Consider the following 27,642-nt stretch of genomic DNA (forward strand, 5'->3'; position numbering starts at 1 on the left):
TCAAAGCAATAAACATTTCTACAGACACACACAGCAATTAATGACAACGATGCTGCCCTTTAATGTTTCTACTTACCACATTCAAAATTAGCTTTCGTGTTTCAATTCTAGGGAGCTTTGATTTTTAAAAATGATTGATGAACATGTGAATAGCACCAGACATCCAACACCTTTAGCTTTGGTAATTTGTGTAGCCACACACACTGAAGGTGTTGGATGTTTCGCACTATCTCCCCCTCCTTAATATAAGAATTAAATAAGAGATGTATATTGGTTCATTTTATAAGAATTAGATTTTGATTTTGTACCTACTCCCTCCGTTCCTAATTATAAGACCTAATTTTAAATTTTTCATGTTCCTAAAAATATATCAAAAAGTATTTTACTCTTCCATATATACCCCTCACATTAATTGTGTGTTTTCAATTCCAAAGTTTTAATTACCACCTACCATTAATTAGTGAGAGAAAATGACAAAGGGTAAATATGGAGGAATGTATGCATTTTTAAAAAATCAATACATTAATTAGACACATTTAATATTTTCTTAATAAGCGCAATTTTTTGTATTAGGTCTTATAATTAGGAACGGAGAGAGTATTAATTATTGAAGAAATCTATTCATGTCATCCTCACATCTACTCTTGTCATCCCTCATATCTCGATGTGACAATGTCCCACATTTATGATTGTGGAATATATAGTTTGTACTCTACTATTCCGCAATCTTCAAACGTAAGTGCGGGAAAAGGGGATGGTGAGAGTAAGCGTGAGAATGATATGAATAGAATCCTCCTTAATTATTTTTTCACAATATTGCACAATGTAGAAACCTAGATTTACACATTTTAACTTTTGAATGTTGCACATGTCATCTTCTATAGTAGATGTGCAATATTGTGTGGAATATATAGTTTGTACTCTACTGTTCCTATTGTATGTGGAATATATGTGGAATATATAGTTTGTACTCTACTGTTCCTATTGTGTGTGGAATATATGTGGAATATATAGTTTGTACTCTACTGTTCCTATTGTATGTTATGTTGAGGCCTTTGCACTTTTGCCCTTCCTTACTTTTTGTTTCCTTAGCCAAGCATTGGTTTTTAAGGAAATTTCATGGTAGTACAAACACATATATAGCAAGCATGTGGGTTTCTACATCGTGGCAGTACAAACATATATAGCAATACAAACACAGATATGAAAGGAAGTTTGAGCTTTCCTTTTTCAATTTAATATGGGAACTAAAACTCTGATAAAATTTAAATGTCTTCAACAAAACAGAACAACAATGTTATCAGATCAACCATTCTGTCTGAATTCAGAACAAACCATGAAAATGACTGTAATATAGAGATAAGTTTGAAACAAAACAAAACATATAGAGCCTGAATAAGCAATCTAAGCTGAGAATCCTAATAGCTCCATCAGTGACCAACACTTTACTCATCTTCAATGATAGATTCAACACCCTTCTTGTTGTGCTTCCTAGCGTACCTCTGATTCCTCAGAAACTTGGGATCCATCCCTTTGGTGGAAGTGTGGCGGTGCCTCTTGGGCTTCTTGATGCCGTTCTTGTGTGCCTTGTAGGATTGGTTGTGAGCGGTGTGATTCTTCGACTTGGCCATCTCTTCAAGATCCGGTTGAGGAGCTAGGGTTTTTCCTGCACAACAGAAGAATGAGAACTAAAACTTTTATCCAAGTTTCTTAATGTCAATCTAGGTTTCTACATCGTGACATTCACAAGTAACCTGAATATTACATGGTTTAGTATTCAGAAAATTAAAAAGGATTACATCATATGTTCTTATTAAGAATGGCATGATACATGTATAAACTGTTATACATGTCTCTAGCCATGAAGCTAAGGTGTCCTAACTCCTAATACTGATCATATTTGGCAATTTGTTGTTTTCTCAACTTCACTTCAGGACATGAGAGATTAATGATATCCCCTTTCCTTTCAACATCAAATTGCATCTTAGAACATTTCCTAAAGACTATACTTGAACTTGAAACCTGCATGCACAAGTTTCATCGAAATTAAAGTTGGCATCTTGACACCATTAATTTCCTCCAACTTGCTAGAAGAAGAAAATATATTTGAAATTAGTCATACATTGGCTCACCCTGACTTCTTCAAGAACTCCATCATTATCATGGAGATACTTGACAACCATCATTGCAGTAGCTGATACAGTTTCATGACTTGAGTATAAGAATGTGATTATTTGATCAATTATCTGTTTATCATTAAGTTTGTACTTAAGGTCCCCATTTCTCATGAGCTGATCAATAATGTCAGTGTGAATACAAGTAATCACCAATTGGTGAAGATGACTATATTAAAAAAATAAACTCTTTAGAGAACAATTTTCAAACAGAGTAGGAAGAGATAAAACGTCAAAGAAGCAAACCAGAGGCGAGAATAGGCGGCGATGGCGCAAGGTTGCAGGGAGGGCAATTTGGAAAGAGAGAGGAGTGCGGTTGTGCAAGCGATTTGGTGGTTGTAGCTCAGTTTGTGAGAGAATGGAAGTGGCAGCGGCGGCGCCGCAAGCTAAGAGGAGGTGGCATTCTAGATTCAATGCTCGATCGGCTGGAGAGGGAAAAAGAGAAGAACGCAAAAAATGGGGATTTGGGTTTGGCACCCCACCCTTTAGGCTACGCGCCCCAGCATTTTTTTTTTTATTCCAAAATTACCCATCGGTAAATGATTTGCCGATGTAAAAATACCAATCGGTAAATCATTTACCGTTATTGTTCCTCAGTATGAACACTTTTATCTCATTACCCAGAACACGAAGAACAATATCGGTTAATCATTAACCGATTTTTATATTGATATCGGTATATCATTTACCGATTGGTAATCTGGCAGTTTGATCACCTTTTCACCATTACTCCTCCCTCCACCAACCCCTCCACCATTACTCCTCCCTCCAACAACCCCCCACCAGCCCCCCATAACTCGCCCAAACTACCTTATTCTACCATTACTTCACTCCTCCCTCACATTTCACCTTCCCACCACCACCACCATCTCCACATTTCCACCACCACCACCACCAACACCACCACCACCAAGGGAAAGCTTTTAACTTTTGGTAAGTGTTGTTAGCTTTGGTACTTTATTTATAGTTAGTTTAAGTAGTTAGTTGTTAGTTTAAGTAGTTAGTTTAGTTAGTTAAGTTGGTAATTTAGGCTGCTGAATCGTGAACTGAATCGGTAAATGAATTGCCGTTAATGTATCGGATTATGATCTTCCGTTAGAGTACCGGAATTTTATTTACCGTTATAGGGTCGGTTATTGATTTACCGTTTTTGTTCCAGGGATGACAGAGTCCTTTTTCTTTGGTGAATCACAATTGATACATGCTGCTGGATTGGAAAATGATAATCCAGAGGAGCAACCATCACTAGCTGAACCTCCGATTATATCTATAGATGTCTCTCATTTGTATCATACTGATCAGGTACTCATTGCACAAATTTTTGCATGCTTTGTTTGCTTTGTTTATGCCTTGTTTTATGCCTTATGCCTTGTTTATCCTGAAACAGCGTTTCCCTTTGAAAGATGATCTTATGAAATGGGTTCGCGACATTTCTATGGCAAATAATTTTGTTTTGGTGACAACAAAGTCTGATAGTGGTGTGAAGGGAAGAAAAGAATATGTCATTCTGGGGTGTGAGAAGCATGATGCGTATATTCCCTACAGAGAACCGGATCTTGTTGAAGGAACGTCAACACAAAAGACAGGTTGTCCTTTTAGGCTAAAAGGACGACGTACGAAAGATGATAAAGGTTGGTGGTTGAAGGTGATGGACGGTAGACACATCCATCTCGCAGCTGAGTCACTAGTTGGCCACAATTACGCTGGTCGACTGAATAGTGAGGCGAAGGAGGACGTGATAAATCAGGCTAAGACTTGGGTTCCACCTAGAAAGATGTTGGTGTCCTTGAAGGAAAAAGATCCTTCAAACTTGACTACCATCCAACAAATTTATGGTGTTTGCAAGCGGTTCAGACAATCCGTCCGTGGGTCACTGATAGAGATACAATACTTGCTGAAGAAGTTGGACGGTGAGAAGTATGTTCACTTCGAACGAAATGAACCCGGATCGGAAGTGATTAGAGATATATTTTGGGCTCATCCGAATGCCGTCAAACTTTTCAACACATTCCCATATGTTGTGATCATGGATTGCACATACAAGACCAGCAAATACAAACTACCCTTGCTCGAGATTGTTGGCCTGACCTCCACGGATAAAACATACTCAATAACATTCTGTTACATTGGCAGTGAGACCACAGAGGACTACATTTGGGCATTGGAGTGTATGAAGTCTCTGATTTCCGACCAATCCAGGTTGCCTAGAGTGATTGTGACGGACAGAGATCTTGCCTTATTGAGTGCTGCTTCACAAAGCCTTCCCACCACCACCCATTTACTATGCTTGTGACACATCAACAAGTGTGTTTTGGAAAAGTGCAAAGAGTATGTTGGCACGGATGATTTTGCTCAAGAGGTTATGGACAAGTGGGCCGAATTGGTAGATGCTCCAACAGTTCCAGAATTTGAAGCTCATTGGATTGAATTGTTTAACATGTGCAAGCATAAACACAAGTTGAAATTTGCCACTTATTGTTCTACTACATGGTTGGTCCACAAGCAGAAATTTGCCAAGGCATGGACAAATCATGTGATGCATTTTGGAACAACAACAAGTAACAGGTACAAAAATTATGTTATGACTTGTATATGTATTTCATTTCATAGATTATTACAGTATTAATTCTTACATGTGCGTTGTTGGTTTGCAGGGCTGAAGGTGCACATGCCAGCTTGAAGTTGATGTTGCGGAACAGTAAGGGTGACCTGGCCACATCATGGGATGCGTCGCATAGTTTGACCACCAATCGTCACACTGAGATAGTAGCATCGTTTGAGCGTAGTATGAATAAAATTGATCACCTTTTCAAGACCCCTTTCTACACAAATATTAGGGGATTTGTGTCAATCAAATGCCTGAAACTCATTGATGCTGAACTGACAAGAATGCGAGCCTGCGGCGGCAGATGCGATTGCTTATTGAGAGAGACTCATGGACTACCTTGCGGTTGTCAACTTGCAGGTTACCGGTCAACCACTCTCCTGTCAACTACTTCCAATTATTTATATTTGGGATTCGATGTAACATGTCTGTGAACTTGCAGATTATGAGAGGATTCCGTACGAGGCCATTCATCCATTCTGGAAGAGCCTAAGTTGGGAGCATGTACCTATTGCAGATACTGGCAGCTCAGATATTTGCGGACTAAACCATGGAGAGATGCACCCAGAAGTTGAGGCACTGACACGTTATTTCCATTCTTTGGATACTGGAGGGCAGAGTATGGTAAGGAGGAAGCTTCAGGCGATATATTGTCCTGAAAGGAGTACATTATGTACTCCTGAGCTTCGGATAAAGTCCAACCGCACTGCTAAGTTGAAGGAGAGCAAACAACCCAAGGGTCGAGCAATAGGATCCTTGACTCGTGATCCTTCAGCGTTTGAACTTACTGACAAGAAGATTAAAGAGGAAAAGAAGTCTTCACAACCAGCAAAGAGGAAGAAGCGTGTAAAGAAGTCTGATACAAGCCATTTCATGTGTAACTTTCCAGCCTTTCTCCATCCATATATTGGCACAATTACAGATGTTGAGGATGATGGTAACTGTGGCTATAGATCCATTGCTGCATTAATGGGGCATTCCGCCGGTCAGGACGGTTGGCCTTGGGTTAGGGCTACATTGATACAAGAACTTGAGACCAATGTGTTAATGTATAATAGGATGTGGGGCACAGATGTTGTTTATGGCTTACATGATCGTCTCACTCTTCCTATTGGTGACCCGGCCACCCCTGACAAATGGTTTCAACTGCCAGAGATGGGATACCTTGTTGCCACAAAGTACCAATTGGTTCTCGTATCCTTATCCTCTATGGGTTGTAACACATACTTTCCACTGATAGGAGCCGGCCCACGAGATGAGCATACTGTTATAGCTATTGGACATGTGATAAATCACTGGGTACAGGTATATTTTGACCAAATACACTAATATTTTAGTTGCCTAGCTTGTCGATTAATTTTTGTATGTGGAAGTTATCTAATACTAGCTTGTCGATTAATTTTTGTATGTGGAAGTTATCTAATTTTATGGTTATTCTCTAAAATGCAGCTCCAATTAACTCCTGGACATCCTATGCCGACTATTGCTCCCCAGTGGGATTGGCACGCTGATCTTGCCTCCAAATACTGGCGCAATTTATATGGTCCACGTTTAGGCATGTATGATGCACAATTCCAAGCTTGGCTTCGTGCTTTTAGTGGTCATGCGGACTATGTGGACATCACCACAGATTGAATGTTCTTGTATTGTGTAATATTAATTTGTAAACTCTCTGTAATTTGGTAGAATGTGGCCCTTATCACAGGTTGTTGTTAATGATGAAAACCTAGACATCATCGTAGATTGGCAGGTTCATGCGTGTACTTTTGGTAATGTTAATTTGATGTATTCTTGTCATTTTCATTTTCATTACCCTCCACCACCAACCCTGACATTACTCTCAACCACCAGCCCCAACCACTCTTCTACCATCCACCAGTACACCTTAAATGTTTTGACCGCACTCCTGAGCTATAAATCTATGTTGTGTCTTGCCTCTTCTTCTCACTCTTCATTCCTCATCTTCCTGTCTATTGTGTCTTGACTCTTCTTCTTACTCCTCATTCTACACAATGGAACAAGACCCAAATCCATTCCTCCGCCATTGCAAAGGTCAAAGCAACAACTCTGGCAGCTCTCGTCCTCTCATTCCTGGCCCGGCTGGCGCCATCCAGGCTGCCATGTATGCCCGTAGATCCACCCCTAACACACCACTCATTCTGACCCAGGAAATCGTGAGGCGTGTGCTAGATCATGGATCAACCGAAACCGATCCTGATTTCAACTCACATGCTTGGCTATCAGCCCTGCAAGAGTGGGGAATAGCCACTCCGTTGGGCTCTCTGACAGCGAACGTTGAGAGGGTAGAGAATGTTGTTGCTGTTATCAAATCTTGCACTCCCAATGGGTTTGGAGATGCGAAAGTTACCCTCAAGGTATGTCTTGTCCTTGCTTTTGTAATGCCTTGTTTTTGGTCCCCCTTGACTAACCGTTCTTATTTATTTGTCAAACGATATCAAACATTTAGGACCCCACGGGTGCTGTTGATGCTAGCATCCATCGCAAGGCCTTTACTCACAGTGAATTTGCGAATGACATAACTGTTGGATCTGTTCTTGTTCTCCAAAAGGTCTGAAACCTAAACATGAAACTTGCTTCATTTTTTGGACAGATAAGCATGGTTTAATTAAAGTATATATTTCACTTGCAGGTTGCTGTGTTTGCACCTAGAGGAACTGTTTGTTATCTTAATATAACATTGCCCAACCTAGTGAAGGTATTCCCAAAAGATTGCGGACCCCATGACTTCATCGATATCACAGAGGAATAATTTTGTTTTCGGTGTTGCTTATGTATGTTTAATTTGGTTGTGTAACCGTTTAACTTATTGTCATGGATTACTACATGCTTTGAATTATTTATGTTGTCGTTGTTTCTGTTTTTTTCATTATAAGAGTCATAATATTAAGATTCAAAATATAACACATGTAAATAAAACGAGGTAAGAGTCATAACATAACATAAAAAGTCCTAACATATACATAACAAGTGTAATAAAATCACTCTCCCCGACCCCGCCCCCTGCGACCTCTGGGTCCACGCGCTCGACCTCCACGAACACCCTCTCCAGGATCACCCTCTCCACGAGCTCTGCCTCCACGAGCTCCGCCTCCACGGGGTCTGCCTCCACGAGCTCTGCCTCCCGCAGCTGCGGCTCCTCGAATAGCAGAAAAGGCAACTCCCTGGGTACCAACGAAGGAACTCCGTCGAAAGAGATCGAGCGCCCTCTCCGTGAGGATTCGGGGCTGTGTCCCTGGAGCAAGAGCACCTGGCACCTCCAGGGACTGCTCCAACAACTTCACACCCCTACGTATGGCAGACTGCATAAAAATAATATACAAAAATAATTTCATTAACAAAAATCACAATTGAATGAATAAAAATAAAAAATAATATACAAGTTTAGAATCCAAACTTACCACGGCACTAAGCTCCTCCCTCCTATCCTCAGAGATGATGAACACATGGGACACTCTGCTATACCACCTCATGTAACCCTCCACCGCCTCTCCCGGATATGTAGCAGGTATCCCCTGAGGGCGGAGGTGCAGCTCAAACTCAGCATAGGCAGCATCTGTGGTCTCAGCAAGGGACCCCGTCGTCTGGATCTCAGAGGGGTGTCGAGGGATGTCCTGTATGAAGCCAAACTGGCGCATAACCCGCTCTGGTAGATGTCGGCTCACAGACCGGCCGTAAGGTGTCCTGATGTAGCCGGAATAGAGGGCCCTGGGATCCCGCGGTCGAACATCTCGATGGTCCTCAAAAGGGGTCCATGTGATATCATCCACTGTAAGCTCATCGAGCATGACTCGTCTCTCATCGAGTCCGGAATGCGCGATCCGAGACGTGGACCACCGCTGCGCCCTAGGCTGGTCCTGTGTGTAGCCGGGGACCTCCGTCCTGATAATGACGCTGCTGGATATGTACTCATACGCCCATGACAGCACGAGGGAGGTGAACCCACCGATCTGCGCTGTCTTCCTGCGGGAAGCACGACTCAGCTGTTCGTACAACGAAGCCAGCGCAATCGCACCCCACGCGTACTCCGACACGCGACCGAGGTCCTCAAGCATCCCAATCCAGTAGACAGTAGTGTGGTAACCACCACTCTTGCTGGCAAAGAGGGTGGCACCAAGCTGGTTCACCAGCCAGATCCTAGCAGCATCCTCATAGCGTCCCCCTACAATGAAATGAATTAAGTTAACAGTTATTAATAATACGCTAAAAATAAATACAACTTAATAAAGTAATTATTAAGACATACCATCCATAGCAGACGTGTACATGGTCTTCAGAGTAATGAACTGAATGTTCTGGCCACCCGCCGCCTCAAACTCAGCCAGATAATCAGCAACAGATCCTCCCAGGAGCTGGGCGCAGAGCGCTGCAACCTCATCTCGCTCCCCTCTGCCCGAAGTGTAGAACCTCGACCCTGTGGGAAGATGGAGAATAGTCGACACATCGTCCAGGGTGATAGTCATCTCCCCGAACGGCATGTGGAAGCTACTCGTCTCCTCATGCCATCTCTCAACAAGGGCCAGTATGACAGCTGGGTCTGTCTCCGGTAACCCGCACCAAGGTAGGTGATACAAACCCGTCTGCTGCAGCAGCTGTCGCACATGTGTGTGGGCCTCTGAATCGCCATCACAGGGGAGGTTCCATACCTTCCCCCCAACAGTGGCCACCCTCAATGTCCGACGGTCCACGTACCGCGGGTCTGTGCGAAGAAGTGCCTGCCACGTCCAAGGAGCCTTGTGGTCAGGATAATGCGCAAGAAGCGAAAGATCCTCAGGCCCCCCGGGAAACGGTGCCACCCTCTGGATGAGGTCGTCATCCGCGCCGCCCTCTGGCACCACATCTGGCACAACATCAGCAGCATCAATCTCCTTCTGGAGAAAAAGAGGCTCCTCCTCCTCACCACTGGCCTCAGAAGCAGTCTCAGAAGCAGACTCCTCGCCACTGGGCTCCGAAGAAGACTGCTCGCCAGATGTCTCCTCAAGAGGTAACTCAACCATCGGAGAGACCGGAGTAGGATGAGGCTGAGTACCTGACGGAGCTGTAGCAGATGGACCACCTGACGGAGCTGTAGCAGACGGACACGGAGACGGAGCCCCGGCCGGAGTAGCAGACGGAGACGGAGACGGGGCCGAAGCCTCAACCGCCTGACTAGCTGCTCGATGGTCGCCGCGCCGCGTAGAAGCATGCAAGCGCTCGTGGCGATCCTCTGCATCATCGACTGTAGAAGATCGAGACCTCTTCCTCCCGCCCTTCATTCTCCTATGAAAAGCAAACAAATTTAACATCAAATTACAACTTGAACAACTTTAACAGTTACAAATTGTACAAACATCTCTCATATAGCAACAAACATCTCTCATATAGAAACAAACATCTCTCATATAGCATCAACACCCTTTCTAATTTGTCAATCTAGATAACTAAAATGCAACATTAAGGAAGTTCCCTAGTTCTAATAAGCCGATACCATCAACACCCTTTCCCAGTGTCATGACACTAAAATATTTGAAAATTTGTACAAAATATTCAGCCCAATAGATGGAGGAAAACTAAAAAAAACTGGCTTAAAAAAACTGCCTTAAACTGGTTTACAATCGGGAAATGTTTTCCCATTACAGAATCGGAAATATGCTGTGTAAATTGTAGGAGATGCAAGAGTATGACACGTAATTAAAAAGTCTGATGTGGCAAACTTATGTGAGAATAAGAAAGATGATTTGGCAGTGCTACATTGCGCACTTCACAATTACTATATTATAAATAGATAGATGATTTGGCAGTGCTACATTGCGCGCTTCACAATTACTATATTATAAATAGATTGGAAGAGATTAAAAAAGTATATTAAGGACAATTTTGGAAATACAATCATATTTTTTAGAATAGATTTAATGCAATTTATTATATTAACCAATTTTCTTAAGGTGTGTGACGTAGTTGGTTAATTCTTATACTCCTTTCATCCTTTATTATAAGGTCTTGTTCAGATATGTAATGGAGTTATTTAATGTCTTCGTTTAAAAAATGTATGCAATCTTCCATATTTACCATTATTTAAAACTAATCTTTGTGTTAATTGTATTCCATTATCTATTATCTCTCCAAAGTTTATTCAAGAAAGATAAGAGACTTTTGAACTCTTACCTCTCATATTTAAGACACAAAAAAATCTTTATTCAAATTACTCTCTCCATATTTACCCTTTGCATCCTTCTTCTTATCTTTATTCTTCTTTTTCTTCCTCATTTTCTTCATTATCTTCCTCATCCTCTTCTTCATCTGAGAGGAAACACAATAAACTCTGAGGCCAAGGATATTTGTCATCTGGTGAACAACTTTGTTCTGCTATCGCTTGCCACTATCTTCTTCATCCTCCTCCACCTCTTCTAACCGTGAAACTAAAGCTGTCAATATGGGCCAACCTAACCCAATCCAAATGGGCCAGCCTGTACGGGTTGGATTGAAAATGAGTTGGGTTGTGCTAACCCGAGGTCTTGACTAGTCAGGAAAATATGAACCAATCTTGGCTCGCTATGAACTTGCGGGTTAAGTGAAATAAATATAAAAAATTTGGAAAATTGAGAAATTGGATTAGAAAGTGTTTAAAATGTTATAAAAAATTAATTAAAAAAAAAACTAACAGAAATTGGTATCAACTTAAAAGCAAGAGGTTTATCAATGCAATTTTTTTTCACATTTTGTTATAAGTCTGTCACATTTGGAATATAGTAAAATAATTTAATTTACAGGATTTATCAATACAACTATATTATTGCCATAATTGAAATGAGATTAATAATAGAATAACAGTAAGTAAAATACAAAAATTCTTCTCAAATTAAAGAAATAAAATAATTTCCATTTTCTATCTAAAAATAATTCATAAAACTAACATTGAATTAAGACAAAATAAAATAAATTTTAATGAAAAATTACTCTAACCCGCGGGTTAACCCGCCCAAAAAACCCGCAGGTTAAACGAGGCGGGTTGCACTAACCCAAGTTCTTTTCGAGTTAAAATTTTATCAACCTTACCCGTAAAGGTGGTCCACGAGTTGTAACTTAGAGGCACAAGGCCAGAAAAAGAGAAAAAAAAAATAGAGCAATAAGCCCAGCCCATATTTACATATAGCCCACAAGCAGAAGCAGTAGAAATTGCGGGAACACTCCAGAGAACCCGAACCAAACACACAACAAAACAGAATCAACAGAACCAAAAACGAACCCATAGCCATAGCCATGTTCTTCTTCTTTGCAGGAGGAATAGAGCAACAGGTGAGGCAGGTGGTGAAATCTGGTGTGGGAAGGTGCATCAACTGCAGTTCACGCGCCGATCTGGTGGAATACGACAAGGTTCTCAAGCTCTTCTTCGTCCCCGTGTGGCGCTGGCCGGGGAAGGAGCAGCTCTTGTATTGCCAGGATTGCAAGTTCCTATTTCCTCAATCCTACTCCCTCCCGCCGCCGCCGGATGGTGGTGGTGTTGGGTTGCCTGATGCCTTGCGCTGCCGCTTCTGTGATAAGGAGGTGGCCGCTGAATTCGCATTCTGCCCTTACTGCGGATCGGAGCTGTGAAAATTAAAAGTTTGAAGATTTTATTGGTGTTTGTAACTCATGGGTCTGTTTGTAATATCGGGGTTTTGAGGGGATGTAAAATCTGATAAATAGTTAGTACAATATATGATGTGGTTGTAGTTTAAGCATTTATGGGTTATTTCATTGATGTGATCAAATAAAATGATGAAATTACTATAATTGATTTTTAGCAATTGATCCAAACACATTAAGTTTATTCATTTAGAATTTAGTAAGTGTACTGTTTTTCATATTGATTGCTTGCTTCTTTTTGAGGTTTGGAAGCGCTATGGGTCGCGACCTACTTTGATTCGAAACAAAAGAAAGGTGAAGGGTTTGGCAACGGTCAAATCCATTTTGAATTTGATAAATGATTTGCTTGTGAAGTATGTGTTGGACTTCCTACCTCTCCTTAGTCCTTCGTGATTGTTCATCTTATCTTCCGAACTTTGATGTTTCTAATCCTTCTTTTGTTCGTAGATCAGGTAATGGCGTTGCTGACACTATAGCTAGTTCGTAGACCTGGTAATGGCAGTGCTGAAACTTTACCTAAGCTTTCTTTACATTAGAGGAATTTTCCTAAGAGGTTTCCTCACTTGTCTATTTCTTTGAGAAACAGTTTCAAAAGAGAGTACACGACAGTTTATCTTATATTTCAGTTTATTATATAATAATAGACCTAATAGTCTTTACCAGGACTGCAGAACAGAGTTCTAGAATCTGTCTTTGTTTTCCCACTGGTATAAACGTGATTTCACAGGTGCATAAATAGAAAAGTAAAATTTTGCATTGTTAAGTAAAATTTTATAGGGTTAAGTTCGACAGAAAAATAAAGAACCAAGCCCACAATAATGTCTGTTACAAGCATTTGCCATGATTGCAAGTTCCATGCAGCTCAGTGAGTATGTACATTATTTGGGAAAAACGAAAGGATAAGGTCAGAGATTGTAACCCAAACCAATCAGGAATTCTTGATTAACATTGGACTAAAATACAGGATCATACAACAAACACCCTCTTATTCAAGGGTGAGGTTAAGGCACCCGTTAAGTTGGTAAACCATATATCACAAGATAAAAATGGGTTTAATACTGTACATAGAAATTTGAAAGAAAGAAAAAAAGTGTCAAGACTCAAGAGTATAGTCCTATCATTTTGCAAAGGAACAATCTCTGATGAATATAACAGTTCCCGGATGGCCGGCCTCGTGGATGGCATGAAAACCGCCAATCTGCTTCTAAGAGCCTGTTTGGATACGGGGCTTAATGGAGCTTATATGTGCACTGAATAAACTCCAATAAGTGCTATTTGGTTTGCATCCAAATGGGTTCTAAGTGGCCCTTGCAATGCAATGTTGTTCAAGAGCCTTGAGTTAAAAAGAAAGAGAAAAAAAATCCCTCATTGGATCTTAAATAAAAGCACCACTGCATGAGACGAATGACACTTTCTAATCTGTATTCTCTAGGTATGAGGTGAAGGGTAGTTGCCTAGCTCCACTCTCTAATGCATCTCTCCATAGCCTGTACCTTATCCCAAGCTTGTCATATGAAACTGGGAAATTCCATATATTTGCACCATTGTTCATTCGCTCTTGCTGCCCCAACACTAGCCGTAGATCCTCATTTAAAACCTTTAATAAATGAACATCAACACATTATTAAGAAGTTAACGTTGATTCGCAGTCTCATTCACATGTTCACACAAATAAAAGCAAGAACTAGCCCCTGTTAGAATTTAGTTTAAGCCTAACTGTATCCAAAAGCTAGGTCAGGGATGAGGATTGCTCTACCCTATATCAGGACTTATTTAGTAAATCTCTAGTGAATGTGAGACATCTCAACATTTCAAAAAAAAAAATACCTCTCAACACCCCTCACGCCCAGAGTTGGACATCCAGAGCATGAAGTTTGCATGACAGGACATCTACGGGTGACACATTTATAAGTGGCCCAATAAGCAGGCCTAGGATGAGCTATGATGCCATTTTAGAATTCAGATTTGGCCTAGCTCAATCCTAAAAGCTAAGTTCAAGGGTGAGGATTGTTCTATACCCTATATGAAGACTTATATAGTCATATCTCTAGTCAACATGAGATCTCTCAATAGTCCCAACAATTGAATAGCATTCATATATAGGAAGAGAATGATGTGTAAGATTTTTAAAAAAATCATACCAATTTTTTGCATTCTCTTCAAGCTTAAACCTTAAGTGCCTCAAACTTATAAGGAAATCTACAACAAAACCTGGTTTGTCCTATTGAGGCCTTAATTTATTTTTTTACTTCTGTTTCCCCCTTCACTCAAACACGATTAACAGCGCATTTAAGACTCGAAAAGACATGTCACCTGCTCTGCGAAATGCCTCCATAGATGTTCCATGAAAGGTATATGCTTAAGCAAAGGAGCGAAATCCAGAGACATTCTGTATAGCAATCTTGTTTTGTCCTTTGAAGATGGTAAGCAGACATGAAGTTGGTGCAGGTGCGTTGCGCATTGTTTAGTGCTTTGTCCCTCCAGTTTCCCAGGCTTCGAAATTCCAATTGTTGATAGAACCATGCAAGGCGGCCGAAACTCCATATCAATTGGATAGGGATCCCAGTATCCTTGCAGGCCAGATGCAGGTGTCAAAAACTTCACCATACTGCAAGTTCAAATTCATATAGAGAGACTAAGTGACCTAGAAATTTATTAAGATCAAGATTAGACTTGTATCTAAAAGCTGAACTATTCCACTCATGCACATTTGAATGTCAAAGTATGACACACTAAAGTCAGGAACCCCACCCCCCCCCAAAAAAAATCACTCCATTGCATTTGCCGTAAATTGGCAGAAGAAAAAAATCCTGTAAGAGTACATTCAAATGGATTGAATATTTAGAAGACAAAAACAAATCTGTATAATCCTCCGCATGACAAGATTCCAACTTTTAATGTTCATAGTCCACCATGTATGGGACTGTTTGAGGAGTCTTTTCAATAGGCCAAATAATTCGAACAAAATTGGAGGAACAAGTTTTTATCAAAAGGCATCTTCACTCTTCCATCCCTTGTATTATGCAATGCTCAATTCTTTAGAATGACAATTACTTTAAGGTTTAAAGGTAAAAACAAAACAAACCTGGGGACAGTCCACCCCTTAGCAAACGTTGAAGTGTGAGTAAAAGGGGCATGTGCAAGATCCAAAAGATTGTCTAAAAGTAACCCATGCTCAACAGGAAGTTCCATGACAAGCTGTCACAAGTGAAGAGCCACCAAGTTAGAAAACAGTTATATTTTTTTTTTTCTTTTTTATCAATCACACAATTATATTCGTTCTTGCATCGTGCACAATATCTAATGGGATGGATTATATCCATTGCATACCTCAGCATGGATTTGAAATCCAGAAGGAGGTAATAACGATGGAAGTGTGGCAGCTGGGGCGTCACTGCCAGGCCAAATCCAAATCATTCCCTCTTTCTCAAAACACGGAACTGATTTTATCTTCACATCAAGCAATCTAGTTGATGGCATCTTCTCACATTTTCCATCAGTGGTATATTCCCAGCCTGATATCCAATCATTAGGTAGTTTTAGACTGTCAGTTTTAGGATATAGAAACCTGTAAACTGTGTTGTGATCTTACATACACATTATGAACAAGTGCATATAACTCATTGCTAGGATACAAGCATGTTACTCAAGCACACATGCCCAAAGGAAACAACATCAAGTTTCGTTAATTGTTACAGTGACTACTAACCATGGTAGGGGCATTGGATACGACCCTCATTTACAGAACCAAGGTGCAGAGGACATGCTCTGTGTGCACAGGTATTCTGGACACATCCAGGTCTCCCATCTTTCCCTCGAAAGATAACCCATGGTTCCTCGAAACATTCTATTGGGATCTGAAATAGAAAAAGGAGACATAAAATTGTGAGAATTCACACTCAGATTAGAGTAACTTTTGCAAAACGATAATTTTCTGTAGGACTGACTTATCAGACACGGCAACCATTTCGCCCGAAATAGAATAAAAAGGACAAAAAATGATAATATAAACTAACAAAAAATAGTGAGTGTTTTAATTTGCAACCTGTCAAAATATGTCTCAAGGACATTTAATTCCAAATTCTGATCTATTTAATTCTGTCAGTTGATGAAAGACAATGTTTTACTATCATATCATAAGGGTTTCCAGTGGAAAAGGATAGCTGCAAAATATATGATTGAAATATTCAAAGTATATGATTGACTTACCATGGTATCGTCCTTTAGGCCAGAAGAGAAGGCAACAGGATACCAGAAATTCTTCAAGTTGGGATGGTATGACTGAACCGGACCCGAGACGTTCAAGCTTTTCCGTGGCTTCCTTCTTCTCTGAATATCCCCAGATTTTGTAGAAGTACTGGGAATATCCTCAGATTTTGTAGAAGTACTGGGAAGAGAGGGTGTCTGGGCAACTTCAGCCGTGCTTCTGTCCTGTAACAGCCTATCATTTACTAATTCTTCCATGTAAGCTAGTTTATCTAAAGCAGTGCCAACCCTTGCTTCCGATATATGGACCTGCAGTCATTCATTTAGTTATATAAATATAGCGAAAGATTAGTAACTAGTGGACAAGTTTCTGCCTAGTTAAATGAAACAAAGACATCTCGGTTCCAAGTTTTGCTTAGTTCATTTTACCTGTCTGTGTGCATCTTCCAATTCTTCCTGCAACTCAGCTAGCTCCTTTTTCATGGTGCCAATGGACTTAAATTCACGAGCTAGCGGATTAAGAACATCGACCACCTACACTCATTTAGTGAAAAGGTATAGTCAAACAAAAAGTACATAGCAGTTATATACTAATAAGATCCAATTGCCAATTTTATAAATGTTAAAATTCTCAAAGACCAACTATAAACAAATATCCATTATTTAAGCATAGAATTTGACACAAAAATATGTAAAAACAACAGAAATGAGTTGAAACCTTGTCATGGAGGAGCATGATGGTAAGCACATCTTGCCGAGCTCGCCAATCACAGTACTGAATATCAAACCTAGCCAATTCCAGGGCTTGATATACATTCAAAAACTTCCCTTTTAGCTGTGGAAATTTCGATCTTGGATCCTCTACGTCAAAGAGCGCACCCCATGGATTTCTCTTCTCTTCTCCAAATACAGCAAACACTCTAAATTTACCTTTCAAACCCTGAAATTTTGAAATGCCCAAATAAATATAAGCTGCAGGGTAGAGTACAAAGTACAAACCATACTCCTTCAAGTATGTGGGACAATAAAATGTAGCCCCATTATAGAAGAAACTTGCTATATTAACTGCTCATAGATTTTTAATAAGAAGTGAAGGTTTTTTTTCTTTCCCAAAGTATCTCAGAGCCGACAACCATGAGACTAATCCCTCGAGGCTCAGAGGTCAAGTTAAATGGGTAGGTCTCTCTCAACAAATGTTTCTCCATCCATACACACGCACCGCTTAGGGATCGAACCGTGGACTAGATGCTAAAGGAGCTCAACTATCTACCAGTTGTGTTACACCTTGTGGTTACAACATAGGTATTTACAAATGGAAACTACAAAGTATAAAGTAACAATGTAAATTAATGTCAAACATTATACTACAAGCCAAAGCTGAGCTAAAAGCTAAGTCTAAAATACCAAGTTTTCATCACAAAAGAAAGGATAATAGAATCAAAACATTATCTAAATTTATATTAGGATCAACAAACTTCCCTGCCTCTAGTATCATACTATGTGATGTGCCCTTATAAGTTCAGAAGTAAGTCATATTAAAGAACACACAAAATTATCAACTAACTTCATTTCACTTGAAAGTTGAAACTTTCACCTTAAATAACAAAATTACATAAAATAAAAAAAACCATCTTACCTTTTTGGTGTTGGATGTTCTACAGAAGATTGGAAGTGTAGGAGCAGAAGCAGTGGCTATGGCATTCATGGCGGTGCCAGATTGACAAAACAAGACAGTTAGTTTGAAAGGAGGAGAAACCGTGAGAAAGAAAAAACGACCAAGCTTTATTGTATGGATTTTTTGTTGATAAGAGGTTGGTGTTTCACGCGATCTCAGTTCACCTTCTGAGGAGTGCCACGTGGACACCGTTGTTTGACACGTGGCTGCTGTTTCTTCCACATGCTTGTTCACAGCTGTGGGGCCTGCGGGTGGTGCCAGCTCGGATTGTGAAGATATATTCTCTATCCTCTTCGCGCTGTGTCATTTGTTGTTATCTGTTGGATTTTTATTTTGATTTGTGAAAATGCTAGCTACGTGCATTAATTGGTTGTTTCAGATTTTTGTGTGGGAAATGAAAGGAGCCCCAGAAAAGTAATCAGATAATTACAGTCAATGTTTGTTGCCAAGCAGAATTTGATTTGTAGTTTGCAAGGTCTGGAAGAATTTTATCAAGAGATATTTTTCCCTAAACTTGTGTCTTATAAACTAAACTAGTGTCTTATAAACTCAAATACAAAATTTAAAATAGTAACTCAAGGAGTTAATGGAGTGCATGAAAAGTCTTATATTTGTGATGCCTCGCATATTCGAATCATTACTCCTCTTATTGAAAGAGGTAAATATAAATTTGCTATAATTGTACAATTGTTTTTGGCAAGCTTTTTTTTTAGATAAACTAAACTTGTATTGGTGAGAAAATATAAGGGGTACTTCAACCCAATACAGCAGTCATACCCCCCTCTTTACTGCCAATTAAAATATGACAAGTGTGACAACGTGTCAAGTCATAGTAATTCTTATATTTCATAGTTTAGTCCCTTTACGTTTTAAATATTTTACTTAAGGGTTAATCATCTACTTGGTCCCTGCCTTTGTCTCGCCGTCTGAAGTAAGTTCCTCCCTTTACGTTTTAATCGATTGGCCACTTACTCCAAACAAAAAGTAGCCTCCGAAAGTCATAAGTGAAAACTTTTGCTTTAATTAGTGACATGTATTTTAGGGTTTATTTGGGGTAAGTGGTCTCTACCGGTACAACCTTATAATATCCTAAAACATGGAAAATTTATGGATAGTATTTTGTTTCTTGGCTATGAGGCACTACTCATTTAGCATGAAGGAAGAAACATATTCCTTAGTTCATTGTCCTTGTATGATTAGGCATATTACAATAAAGTTATCATTGTCTTAACATTACTTTCTAGAATCCTAAAATATGTTTGTGTGATCTCTTTATTTTGTTATTGCTAGTAGTATTTCCTGTTTGCATTAACTTCTTATTTGCAATAAATCAGTTACTATCTCCTCCATGAGTCTGAGTTGTTGGTTGTTTTCCACAATTATATAATTTTGGATTTGGCCTTAGGCCACTGAGTTATAGTGAACTTTTTGCATAAAAAATGTGAATTAATACACAGCACAATACACAACACATATCTGTTTGTGAGGGAGCTTGTAGTATTATAGTCTTGTGTTATTGTTGAGGTGCATGCTTGTTGATTTGATGGTAACATCTTGACAGTTGGAGGGACTTGTTTTTTTTTCTTTCGTTTTGGGTCTGCCTTAGTGCTATGTATTGCAGCAAATGGGGCGGTTTTCACTCTTAACCCTTGGTTCCCTTTTGTAAATTGGGTTGAACTACTCCTAGTATTTCTTATTTATTCATTGGCTTATAAAGAAAAACACATTAAAGAGATGTATATTCAAACAGCTTGGAATTTTCTATTTCACCAAATGTAGTAGATTTAACTTTCATGTGTTGCAAACTTTCTACAATCTCACACTACTACAAAAAGAGGTTTCCACATCAGTTAAAAATGTGTTTTCACATCGGTTTGCATCTGATGTAAACAAAGGAGATGTGGTATGTCTGCACCTTTTCACATCAGGTACAAAACCGTAGTGGTAAGTACTTTTCCACATCAGACCTCTAATAAAACTGATGTGAAATCTATAACTTAAAACTGAACGCACGTGTTTTCACAACGATTGAGACAAAAACACCGTTGTGAAAAATATATATATTTCACATCAGTTCTATTGCACACTGATGTAAATTCGTTTTTATTTATTTACATGTTTTACATCAGCTTATATTCTCACACCGATGTGAGATATTTCTTTTTGTTTTGCATTTTTTTTCCTATTACTTTTTTTTGCGCTTTTTTTACACTAATTCGAGCTAAATATTTTTACATCACCAATCTTTTTTGAAAAGAGAAATTCATTGATAAGTAATAGGTCTTGGGAACATACTCCCCCAAGTTAAAGGGTCTAAACAGCATAAAAGGAAAACTACAGCAGAAAAGAAGGCTACTAAAACTTGTCAAAACCAGATAACTACTACATAACTATAACATTAGAAAAAATGGAAACAAGAGCAGCAGCATCGTCCAAGGGCCTTGATATCATGGTCCTTGCGTGACTCTTTCCTTTGATGCCATGTTCCCAAAACCAGAAAGAAAGGAAAAAAAAAAACAAAACAAAATAGCAGCTAATAATCCCCAATCTATTCTTAAGACAGCTAACTTTGGGGGGGGAAACAACTAGAATTAGCACTTGATGACAGTACCACAAGCATGATTTCACAACCTCCTTTTCTCACAGTATTATTATGTTGCTTTAATTATAGCTAACCTGAACACCACATCAAATAAACGGTTATCAACCCTTTATGTGTGGATCATGGAGAAAAAAGTAAAGAACAATATATTAGGAGTCTTTAATAAGAGAAACTTGGCTTGAAAATTTTTGGCTCTGAAAGATTTGTGACAATGAATTCACTCTTATGCAAATAATTTTTTCCTATGTATATCATTGTCCTCAGAATTTAGAACTTTAACCACTCTAGAAGGGATAAAGCATGAGCCAATAGAGGAAATTCAGGCAGTTTAGGCACAAACTTTAAATACATACCAAATAAATATTAACCTTTGAGCAAGTCAAGAAAACAAGTTGCCCAACTGTTTTGCAAACCATACAACTCTTGTTCTGTTAATGTCATTGGATCATTGAATACGTACAATTTGTACAATAGGTTAAAATACAGGTTGTGTGACATTTTGATGAAGAACTCAAACAGTGAGACAAACATTTACCTTATCATAAAATTAAAATATCTCCATCAAAGACTTAGTAATATTATCAGAGACAATGTCAAGCATATTCTTCATCACATAATATCCACAATCATTCCCATTAGGCTGCAACCTTGCCTACAAATGAATTCGATTTTTATACACTGAATATATATATATATATATATATATATATATATATATATATCAAAACAGTACATATTACAACCAGTGACAAGAAGCATATTAGTATATATTACAGTGACCAGGGGAGTCCATGTAGCAGTAATGACTTCCCCAAAATCATGCACCTAAGGATCAAGAAAAAAGAAGCATAAACAGCAACAGCAAGACGCAGCCATAATCTACACTACACTTACTTTGGGACGAAGTCATTGAGGATTTTTTCTATTACCCTTAGCCAATTGATAAACCTTCATAGCTCTATATCAAAAAAATTGAAAACAATCATCATAGTAAGTTATACATTTTAGTGTAATAGGACATATTAATATATAACAAAAGCAACATAAAATATACACTTACTGTGTAACAATATCCTTCATTGGTGAATGAAGATCATTGTTTAATGAACAAAGGAGAACTAAAGTATTGCCTTTAGGACAAGTGATTATTAGTTGTCAATGCCCTATGTACGCGTGGAAGAACAATTAGTGTGTTAAGTAAGATACATTTGGATTAAAAATAAATAAGAGAAAACACCAATTTACATCTATAACTACTACAAAGGAATAGCATTTTGCTACTATTCATATAGGGGTTTTTATTCAATGTGGTGGAGGTGCACCATAAGGAACTATTGCTGGTACTTTTTGGTTATAATATTTGGTTAATTAGGAGCTTTTGAAAACCTTTTAGCTTTGACTTCAAAAGGTAATTTCATAGTAATGACCTGATTTTTGTTTGCTGGTTAGTTTTTTTTATTTCTTTAGAGTATTATATATTTCTCTATTTAATATGTGTCATTGATTCGTGATTAATATATACTATATACTAATTCTTTTTCGGTACAATATATACTAATTCTAATATAGATAATTATGTTTGTGTGCAAAGTTATTAAATTTTAATGTATTGGTAGTCTCATGGCTGCTGGCTGTGGAGATACCTTGGGAAACTAAAAACAGAATGATACATTAATTTTGAATTGTAATCGATATAAAAAAATAAATAACATGATTAATTTGTGAAATATGGAAATCCAATGTGTTTTGAAAATGAAAAGTGATTAAAATACAAAAGTTATTCAACATGGATACTACAATAGCAAATAATTTTGAGGATAGGAGAAACGGGTTAATTGGGGGGGGGGGGGGTGATTTAGATTTTTAATTCGGTTGCAGGTGGTGGTGGGTTGAGGTTCTGCAGAAATTTCTAGAAACAGGTTAGATGAAGGAGATGATTTGATTTTCTAGGTTTTTTGTCTTGTGTGTTCTTGATTTTTGGTGAAGGAGAAACGGATTAGATGAAGGAGATAATTCGGTTGCAGGTGGTGGTGGCTCTTTGTGGTGTGTTCTTGGTTTTTTTGCTTAATTTTTTTGCTTATATCTACAGGAGAAACGAGTTAGTTAGATGAAGGAGATGATTTGATTTTTTATGATTTAATTTAATTTTTTAATTTAATTTAATTTATGATATGTAATTTTTAATTTTTTTTAAAGCCACATCAGCTTCATTAATACAGTCATCATGCCATTTCATCCCTCGCCGGAGCTCCGAGCTCCGGCGAGGACTAGCTCCACACGTTTTCCATTCATGAGGACCTTTTCCACAAATTTTTCCGGTCAGGGACCTACTTCAGACGGCGAGACAAAGACAGGGACTAATTTGAGGATTAAGCTTTAAATAAATGTCATTGATTAATATTCATTATATTAATTTGAAGATAGATTTTATATTAAAAATTAATTGAAATAGATATAAAAAAGGAAATAAGTTGATAAGAAAAAAAATTGGATGAAATTTGCTAGAAGACAAACATTATTTTAATTTAGGTTGTTACTAACTTACTATGGAATGGCAAATAGTAATTAAATTTAAGAACAGTGGTAAATTATATTTCTTATGTGAGTATTTGATATTTACACTTTCAAAAAGAAAGTGATACTATCATTGAGATATGAATTTTTTATGGCTTAATACATCAGAAGGCCCCTGAAATTGTAAAGGGAATCAGTTCCAGGGCCTGTAAAATTTTTGCATTAAATTGGGTCCCTAAAATTTTTTTTTTAATTCAATTAAGGACAAAGTGTGTTTGATGCTGAAGTGGCTTCGATTTTAACCTATTCAGCTTTTCCATGTGGCATTTGGTATTATTTTTTAATTGAAAAATTATAAAACTTAATTTTTTAATTCCAAACCCTCTCAAATTAACCCCAAATCATCTTCATCAAAACCAAACTCATGTTGATTTTCATTAACCTAGCAAAACCCACCATTGTGTTCAACCCCAAACTAGAACAATATTCTTCAGCCTTCTTCAACCTCCTACCTACCTCCATCTCTCCTTCAATCTCTGATACGTTTCCCTCTCTCACTCCTCCATTGAACCTCATCTCATCTCCTTCACAAGCCATCACTCAACAACCACATAAACCCCATTCATTTTTTAGAAAGCTGAATGTATTTCCATGAAACCCAGTGCAGAACAAACCTCTCACTTCACCATCAAAGCAAGAACAACCATCAAGCCTTTCCTCCGCAGCCAGCCGCCACCAAAATCAAAAACCACCATTGAATCTCTACACCCACATCACACAGCAGCTACACACACCCGACCAAAACCCCACTCGTTGATTCGAACCACCCACCTTTCACAATCTCCATTTCAACCACCATAAAGCCTCACTGCAGCCAAATCCAACACTACCCTCAAACCGTACCAAACCCAAAACCGTACCAAACCCTACCAATATCCAATTTCTTGTTCTTGGTGACGGAGGAGGAATGAGAGTTTGGTTTCTTGTCTGGGTTCAATTTGGGGATGGGGAAGATTTGTAATTTGGTTCAATTTGGGGATGAAAGGGTTTAATTATGGATTGGTTATAATTAGATTATTAGGTTAGTTTATTATTTAGATTATTAGATTGTTTAGTTAAGGGATTATTAGATTAGGTTTTTATTAAGTTTTTAATTTTTTTTTTCTAATTAAATAATTGAGTTGGAATTAATTTTTTTTAATTTATTAATTAAAAAAATTATAAAAGCCACGTGTAATTGACGACTAGGACAAAATTGAGGTCGGACAGCATTTGGCCTTAATTGAATTAATTTTTTTTCTTAGGGACCCAATTTGATGCGAAAATTTTACAGGCCCTGGAACTGATTCCCTTTACAATTTCAGGGGCCTTCTGATGTATTAAGCCATTTTTTATTTAAAAAAAGTTATAATTGAGACTAATACTTAATATAAGTTGTACGAGATATTGAGTATTAAGTAATAGGGACTGAAAATTTAGGTACACGAATAGGATATCAGTTCAAGTTGTACATTAATAGGAAAAGGGTTTTAGTACTTAGAGATGTAATATGGCTTTTAGTGTGCAGGAGTTTCAAATTTCACCTTTCGCAGCAACTTTTGTAGCATTTTTTTTCGTTTTACTTTTGGGGTGCAATTAACTTTTTAGCCAACTTTGTAGATGTTTCCAAAACAATTACCTTTAACCCGATTGATCTAGCCATTATCGGTGGTATATAAAGGGTTGTTGTGCGGTGTGGTAGCCTTCAGAAGCGATTCGAGGTATTTGTGAAAACCAAGCTTTTGAGGTTGCTAATTTCTATTTGATATCTGATGGCATCTTATGCTGCGGTTGACTTTGTGATGTCATTGTGCCCTCCAAACCATAATTGGAGGATCAAAGTGCGAGTTGTTCAACTCTGGATTGCTGATTCTATTGCTGGTGAAAACAAACCTCTTTCAATGGAGTTGATTTTACTAGATCAACATGTATGTGGATGCTTTCTAAAAATTTTGTGGAAACACCTGTTTATAATATAGAATTGTTCATTGTAGACTTTGCATGTTGAATTTTGTTGTTATAGATCGGATTGCTCATTATAGATATTTGGTTATTAGAAGAAGATGTATTCATTATTTTATTTAGTTGTGCATAGCTTGATAGCCACTTAGTGTTTTAAAGGTCTTGGGATGATTATGTAGATGAATTATTTTGTCATTGCAGGGTGGGAAAATACAAGCATCTGTGAGGAAGCTGATGTTTAGGAAGTGGAGTGAACAGTTTGTCGAAGGAAATGTCTATTTGATAACATTCTTTCATTTGATTCCTAATTTTGGAGCCTATCGACCCACTGATCATGCTTTTAGGATTTTGTTCAAACCTAAAACTAAAATCATGCCAGCTGAGAGTAGCACAATTCCAGGTGGGGATTTTCTTTCAAGGATTCAGCTGAACTTAATGGCGAAGGTGTAGACTATAAACTTAGTTGGTGGGTGTTTTTCTATTGTTATTATGTTGTTGCTGATTTTGTTGATATTGATAACTTATGTAGGAAAATATTTGAATGCAAATATGCTAGGTTTGTTGACAGCCACCTTTGAGGAAATGACTTATGTTAATTAATGATGGCATTGTGACTAAGATGATGCTGCTTGAAATTACTGATCATAAGTATGAATTTTGGTTTATATATTAATTGGATGATACTTCTACTACATATATATATATATATTTCTACATTCTAAGCTATATTTTTTTTTATGAATCATTTCATTGATCAGGGGGGAAGTGTAGTGTGCCCTCTTTGAAGAGTATGTCCAAATTGTGTTGGACTACCTTGGTGCTAATCCTTTGGAAAAGCCTGCTGTTGTTCTACAGCTTGGGAAGCTTAAGTCATTTAACTAGAGGTATTGATATTGAACATCTGTATTTTGAAGAAAATGATTAATATTAGTAGTAAATCTGAATTTTAATTCGGGTTCTGTATTATGCAGGAAAGAATATACTGCATAATGTAATGACAGCGTCGTGGATTATCATTAATCCGAAAATTGCTGAGTCTGTTTCTTTGATGGATCGGTTTTTTTTAAGTGATTGATTGGTTATTCATTTTACGTAACATGATTTCAAAATTGAATATAAGTCTGATATTTATTTTGTAGCATATATGTCCTTGATCTCCAAGCCAATCAACCTGTTGGGCACATTATCTCTCCCAATCCCTCTGTTCCAATTTTTGAAGATTTCATGAATAACCATCCTAAGAAAACAATCTGCGGATTGAATGAAACAATTGAGGTAGTTTGTTATTTTATGCTTATTTTAATTTTAAGTTTGTCTGTAAAGTAATTTTAATTGTTTATTTTTGGTGGTTGATGTGTAGGACGGTTTCTTTGTTGTTTATGGGACTATGGTTGGTTTGTTGCAAGATGATCAATGGTGGTACTTTGTTTGCAAGTGTCACAAAGCTGTGACCTTTGATGATGGATTATATTTATGCTCAGGTAGTTGTAGGCATGTTATGGATGTGTCTGCAAGGTGCTTTTGTTGTATCTTAAACCATGTATTTACTTGGGTGTGATTATGTTTGTGGTTTTTTTTTTTTTTCTGAAACAACTTTTTGGTTATGTAGGTACAAGATTAAGCTGGAGGTTTTCGATGACACTGATTCAGGCAATTTTATGTTGTTTAATTCTGATGTTCATCAGCTCATAAAGAAGTCATGCAAGATATGTTAGCAAATGTGAAGGTATATATTCGATTTTAGGGAAACTTAGTAGTTATAGATGTGCAAAGTTCATTAAAGATTTACCAATTTAGTAGGATCCCAAGTCCGGTGAGATAACTCCTTTGATGGAACAACAATTGATTGGGAAGGAATTGATGTTTAAGGTGGAGAAGGGATCAAATAACTTTTTTCAGTTTGATGATTCCTACCGTGTGAAGCGAATTTGTGATGACCTTTCTATTATTGTGGCCTACAAGGCACTTTCTTCTGCGCAGACTGCAAATGTGGTGAAGAATTAAACTACAGGATGAGTTATCAAGGTCTTTTATGATTTTAAATTTGGTTTGACTATGAGTAACTGTTTTCTGATTTATCGTATGATATTTAGGCTAGGTGTCCCACTCCACTGGTTGTTGTTAGTACATGTGAAGCTAAGGAAGCAGTGCAAGGACCTTCTCAGTCATGTGAAGTTTTATCCCCTGAGGTTTTAACCCCTTCTCTTGGCAGTGACCATCTTATGTGGGGAGCTCTGCTAAT

The 27,642-nt window shown here is 38.0% G+C and overlaps 6 protein-coding genes and 1 pseudogene across 6 annotated transcripts; 4 read left to right on the forward strand and 3 right to left on the reverse strand.

Moving 5' to 3' along the window:
* Window positions 1-1,445: 1,445 nt before the first annotated feature.
* LOC130731775 (60S ribosomal protein L29-1-like) lies at window positions 1,446-1,657 on the reverse strand. The gene has a single exon (XM_057583999.1). It carries the CDS (start codon window positions 1,629-1,631, stop codon window positions 1,446-1,448), a length of 186 nt encoding a protein of 61 aa, XP_057439982.1. The 5' UTR covers window positions 1,632-1,657.
* A 1,667-nt stretch (window positions 1,658-3,324) lies between these two features.
* Window positions 3,325-4,491, forward strand: LOC130731776 (protein FAR1-RELATED SEQUENCE 4-like). Its single transcript, XM_057584000.1, has 2 exons — window positions 3,325-3,476; window positions 3,562-4,491. The coding sequence occupies exons 1-2, from the start codon at window positions 3,336-3,338 to the stop codon at window positions 4,465-4,467; spliced, it is 1,047 nt and encodes a 348-aa protein (XP_057439983.1). The 5' UTR covers window positions 3,325-3,335; the 3' UTR covers window positions 4,468-4,491.
* Window positions 4,492-5,748: 1,257 nt separating this feature from the next.
* On the forward strand, window positions 5,749-6,414 carry LOC130732144 (uncharacterized). Its single transcript, XM_057584257.1, has 2 exons — window positions 5,749-6,084; window positions 6,229-6,414. Exons 1-2 carry the CDS (start codon window positions 5,749-5,751, stop codon window positions 6,412-6,414), a joined length of 522 nt encoding a protein of 173 aa, XP_057440240.1.
* Window positions 6,415-7,234: 820 nt separating this feature from the next.
* LOC130732152 (serine/threonine-protein phosphatase 7 long form homolog) lies at window positions 7,235-10,375 on the reverse strand. The gene is made up of 4 exons (XM_057584264.1): window positions 9,044-10,375; window positions 8,343-8,959; window positions 8,048-8,099; window positions 7,235-7,350 (listed from the first exon to the last, which is right to left on the reverse strand). The coding sequence occupies exons 1-4, from the start codon at window positions 10,080-10,082 to the stop codon at window positions 7,235-7,237; spliced, it is 1,824 nt and encodes a 607-aa protein (XP_057440247.1). The 5' UTR covers window positions 10,083-10,375.
* A 1,604-nt stretch (window positions 10,376-11,979) lies between these two features.
* On the forward strand, window positions 11,980-12,563 carry LOC130734340 (uncharacterized). The gene has a single exon (XM_057586705.1). It carries the CDS (start codon window positions 12,037-12,039, stop codon window positions 12,367-12,369), a length of 333 nt encoding a protein of 110 aa, XP_057442688.1. The 5' UTR covers window positions 11,980-12,036; the 3' UTR covers window positions 12,370-12,563.
* Window positions 12,564-13,201: 638 nt separating this feature from the next.
* Window positions 13,202-18,400, reverse strand: LOC130734339 (chlorophyllide a oxygenase, chloroplastic). The gene is made up of 9 exons (XM_057586704.1): window positions 18,245-18,400; window positions 17,327-17,548; window positions 17,038-17,142; window positions 16,612-16,917; window positions 16,112-16,259; window positions 15,733-15,917; window positions 15,488-15,600; window positions 14,716-15,010; window positions 13,202-13,999 (listed from the first exon to the last, which is right to left on the reverse strand). The coding sequence occupies exons 1-9, from the start codon at window positions 18,311-18,313 to the stop codon at window positions 13,817-13,819; spliced, it is 1,626 nt and encodes a 541-aa protein (XP_057442687.1). The 5' UTR covers window positions 18,314-18,400; the 3' UTR covers window positions 13,202-13,816.
* A 6,810-nt stretch (window positions 18,401-25,210) lies between these two features.
* Window positions 25,211-27,413, forward strand: LOC130731777 (replication protein A 70 kDa DNA-binding subunit C-like; annotated as a pseudogene).
* The last annotated feature ends 229 nt before the right edge of the window (window positions 27,414-27,642 follow it).

Source organism: Lotus japonicus, chromosome 1, assembly GCF_012489685.1.
Source record: "Lotus japonicus ecotype B-129 chromosome 1, LjGifu_v1.2".
In the NCBI taxonomy this organism is placed as follows: domain Eukaryota; kingdom Viridiplantae; phylum Streptophyta; class Magnoliopsida; order Fabales; family Fabaceae; genus Lotus; species Lotus japonicus.

What these genes read in the sequence shown, in the direction of transcription:
- LOC130731775 (XM_057583999.1), bottom strand. Translation starts at nt 1,631, where the DNA reads ATGGCCAAGTCGAAGAATCACACCGCTCACAACCAATCCTACAAGGCA.
- LOC130731776 (XM_057584000.1), top strand. Translation starts at nt 3,336, where the DNA reads ATGACAGAGTCCTTTTTCTTTGGTGAATCACAATTGATACATGCTGCT. An exon ending in ATTTGTATCATACTGATCAG is followed by an intron (nt 3,477 to 3,561) that starts GTACTCATTGCA and finishes ATCCTGAAACAG; the next exon opens with CGTTTCCCTTTGAAAGATGA.
- LOC130732144 (XM_057584257.1), top strand. Translation starts at nt 5,749, where the DNA reads ATGGGGCATTCCGCCGGTCAGGACGGTTGGCCTTGGGTTAGGGCTACA. An exon ending in TGATAAATCACTGGGTACAG is followed by an intron (nt 6,085 to 6,228) that starts GTATATTTTGAC and finishes TCTAAAATGCAG; the next exon opens with CTCCAATTAACTCCTGGACA.
- LOC130732152 (XM_057584264.1), bottom strand. Translation starts at nt 10,082, where the DNA reads ATGTTAAATTTGTTTGCTTTTCATAGGAGAATGAAGGGCGGGAGGAAG. An exon ending in GTACACGTCTGCTATGGATG is followed by an intron (nt 8,960 to 9,043) that starts GTATGTCTTAAT and finishes ATTTCATTGTAG; the next exon opens with GGGGACGCTATGAGGATGCT. An exon ending in GCAGTCCCTGGAGGTGCCAG is followed by an intron (nt 7,351 to 8,047) that starts GTGCTCTTGCTC and finishes TTTAGGTTTCAG; the next exon opens with ACCTTTTGGAGAACAAGAAC.
- LOC130734340 (XM_057586705.1), top strand. Translation starts at nt 12,037, where the DNA reads ATGTTCTTCTTCTTTGCAGGAGGAATAGAGCAACAGGTGAGGCAGGTG.
- LOC130734339 (XM_057586704.1), bottom strand. Translation starts at nt 18,313, where the DNA reads ATGAATGCCATAGCCACTGCTTCTGCTCCTACACTTCCAATCTTCTGT. An exon ending in GATTTCAAATCCATGCTGAG is followed by an intron (nt 15,601 to 15,732) that starts GTATGCAATGGA and finishes CACTTGTGACAG; the next exon opens with CTTGTCATGGAACTTCCTGT. An exon ending in GGAGGCATTTCGCAGAGCAG is followed by an intron (nt 14,000 to 14,715) that starts GTGACATGTCTT and finishes CATTTATTAAAG; the next exon opens with GTTTTAAATGAGGATCTACG.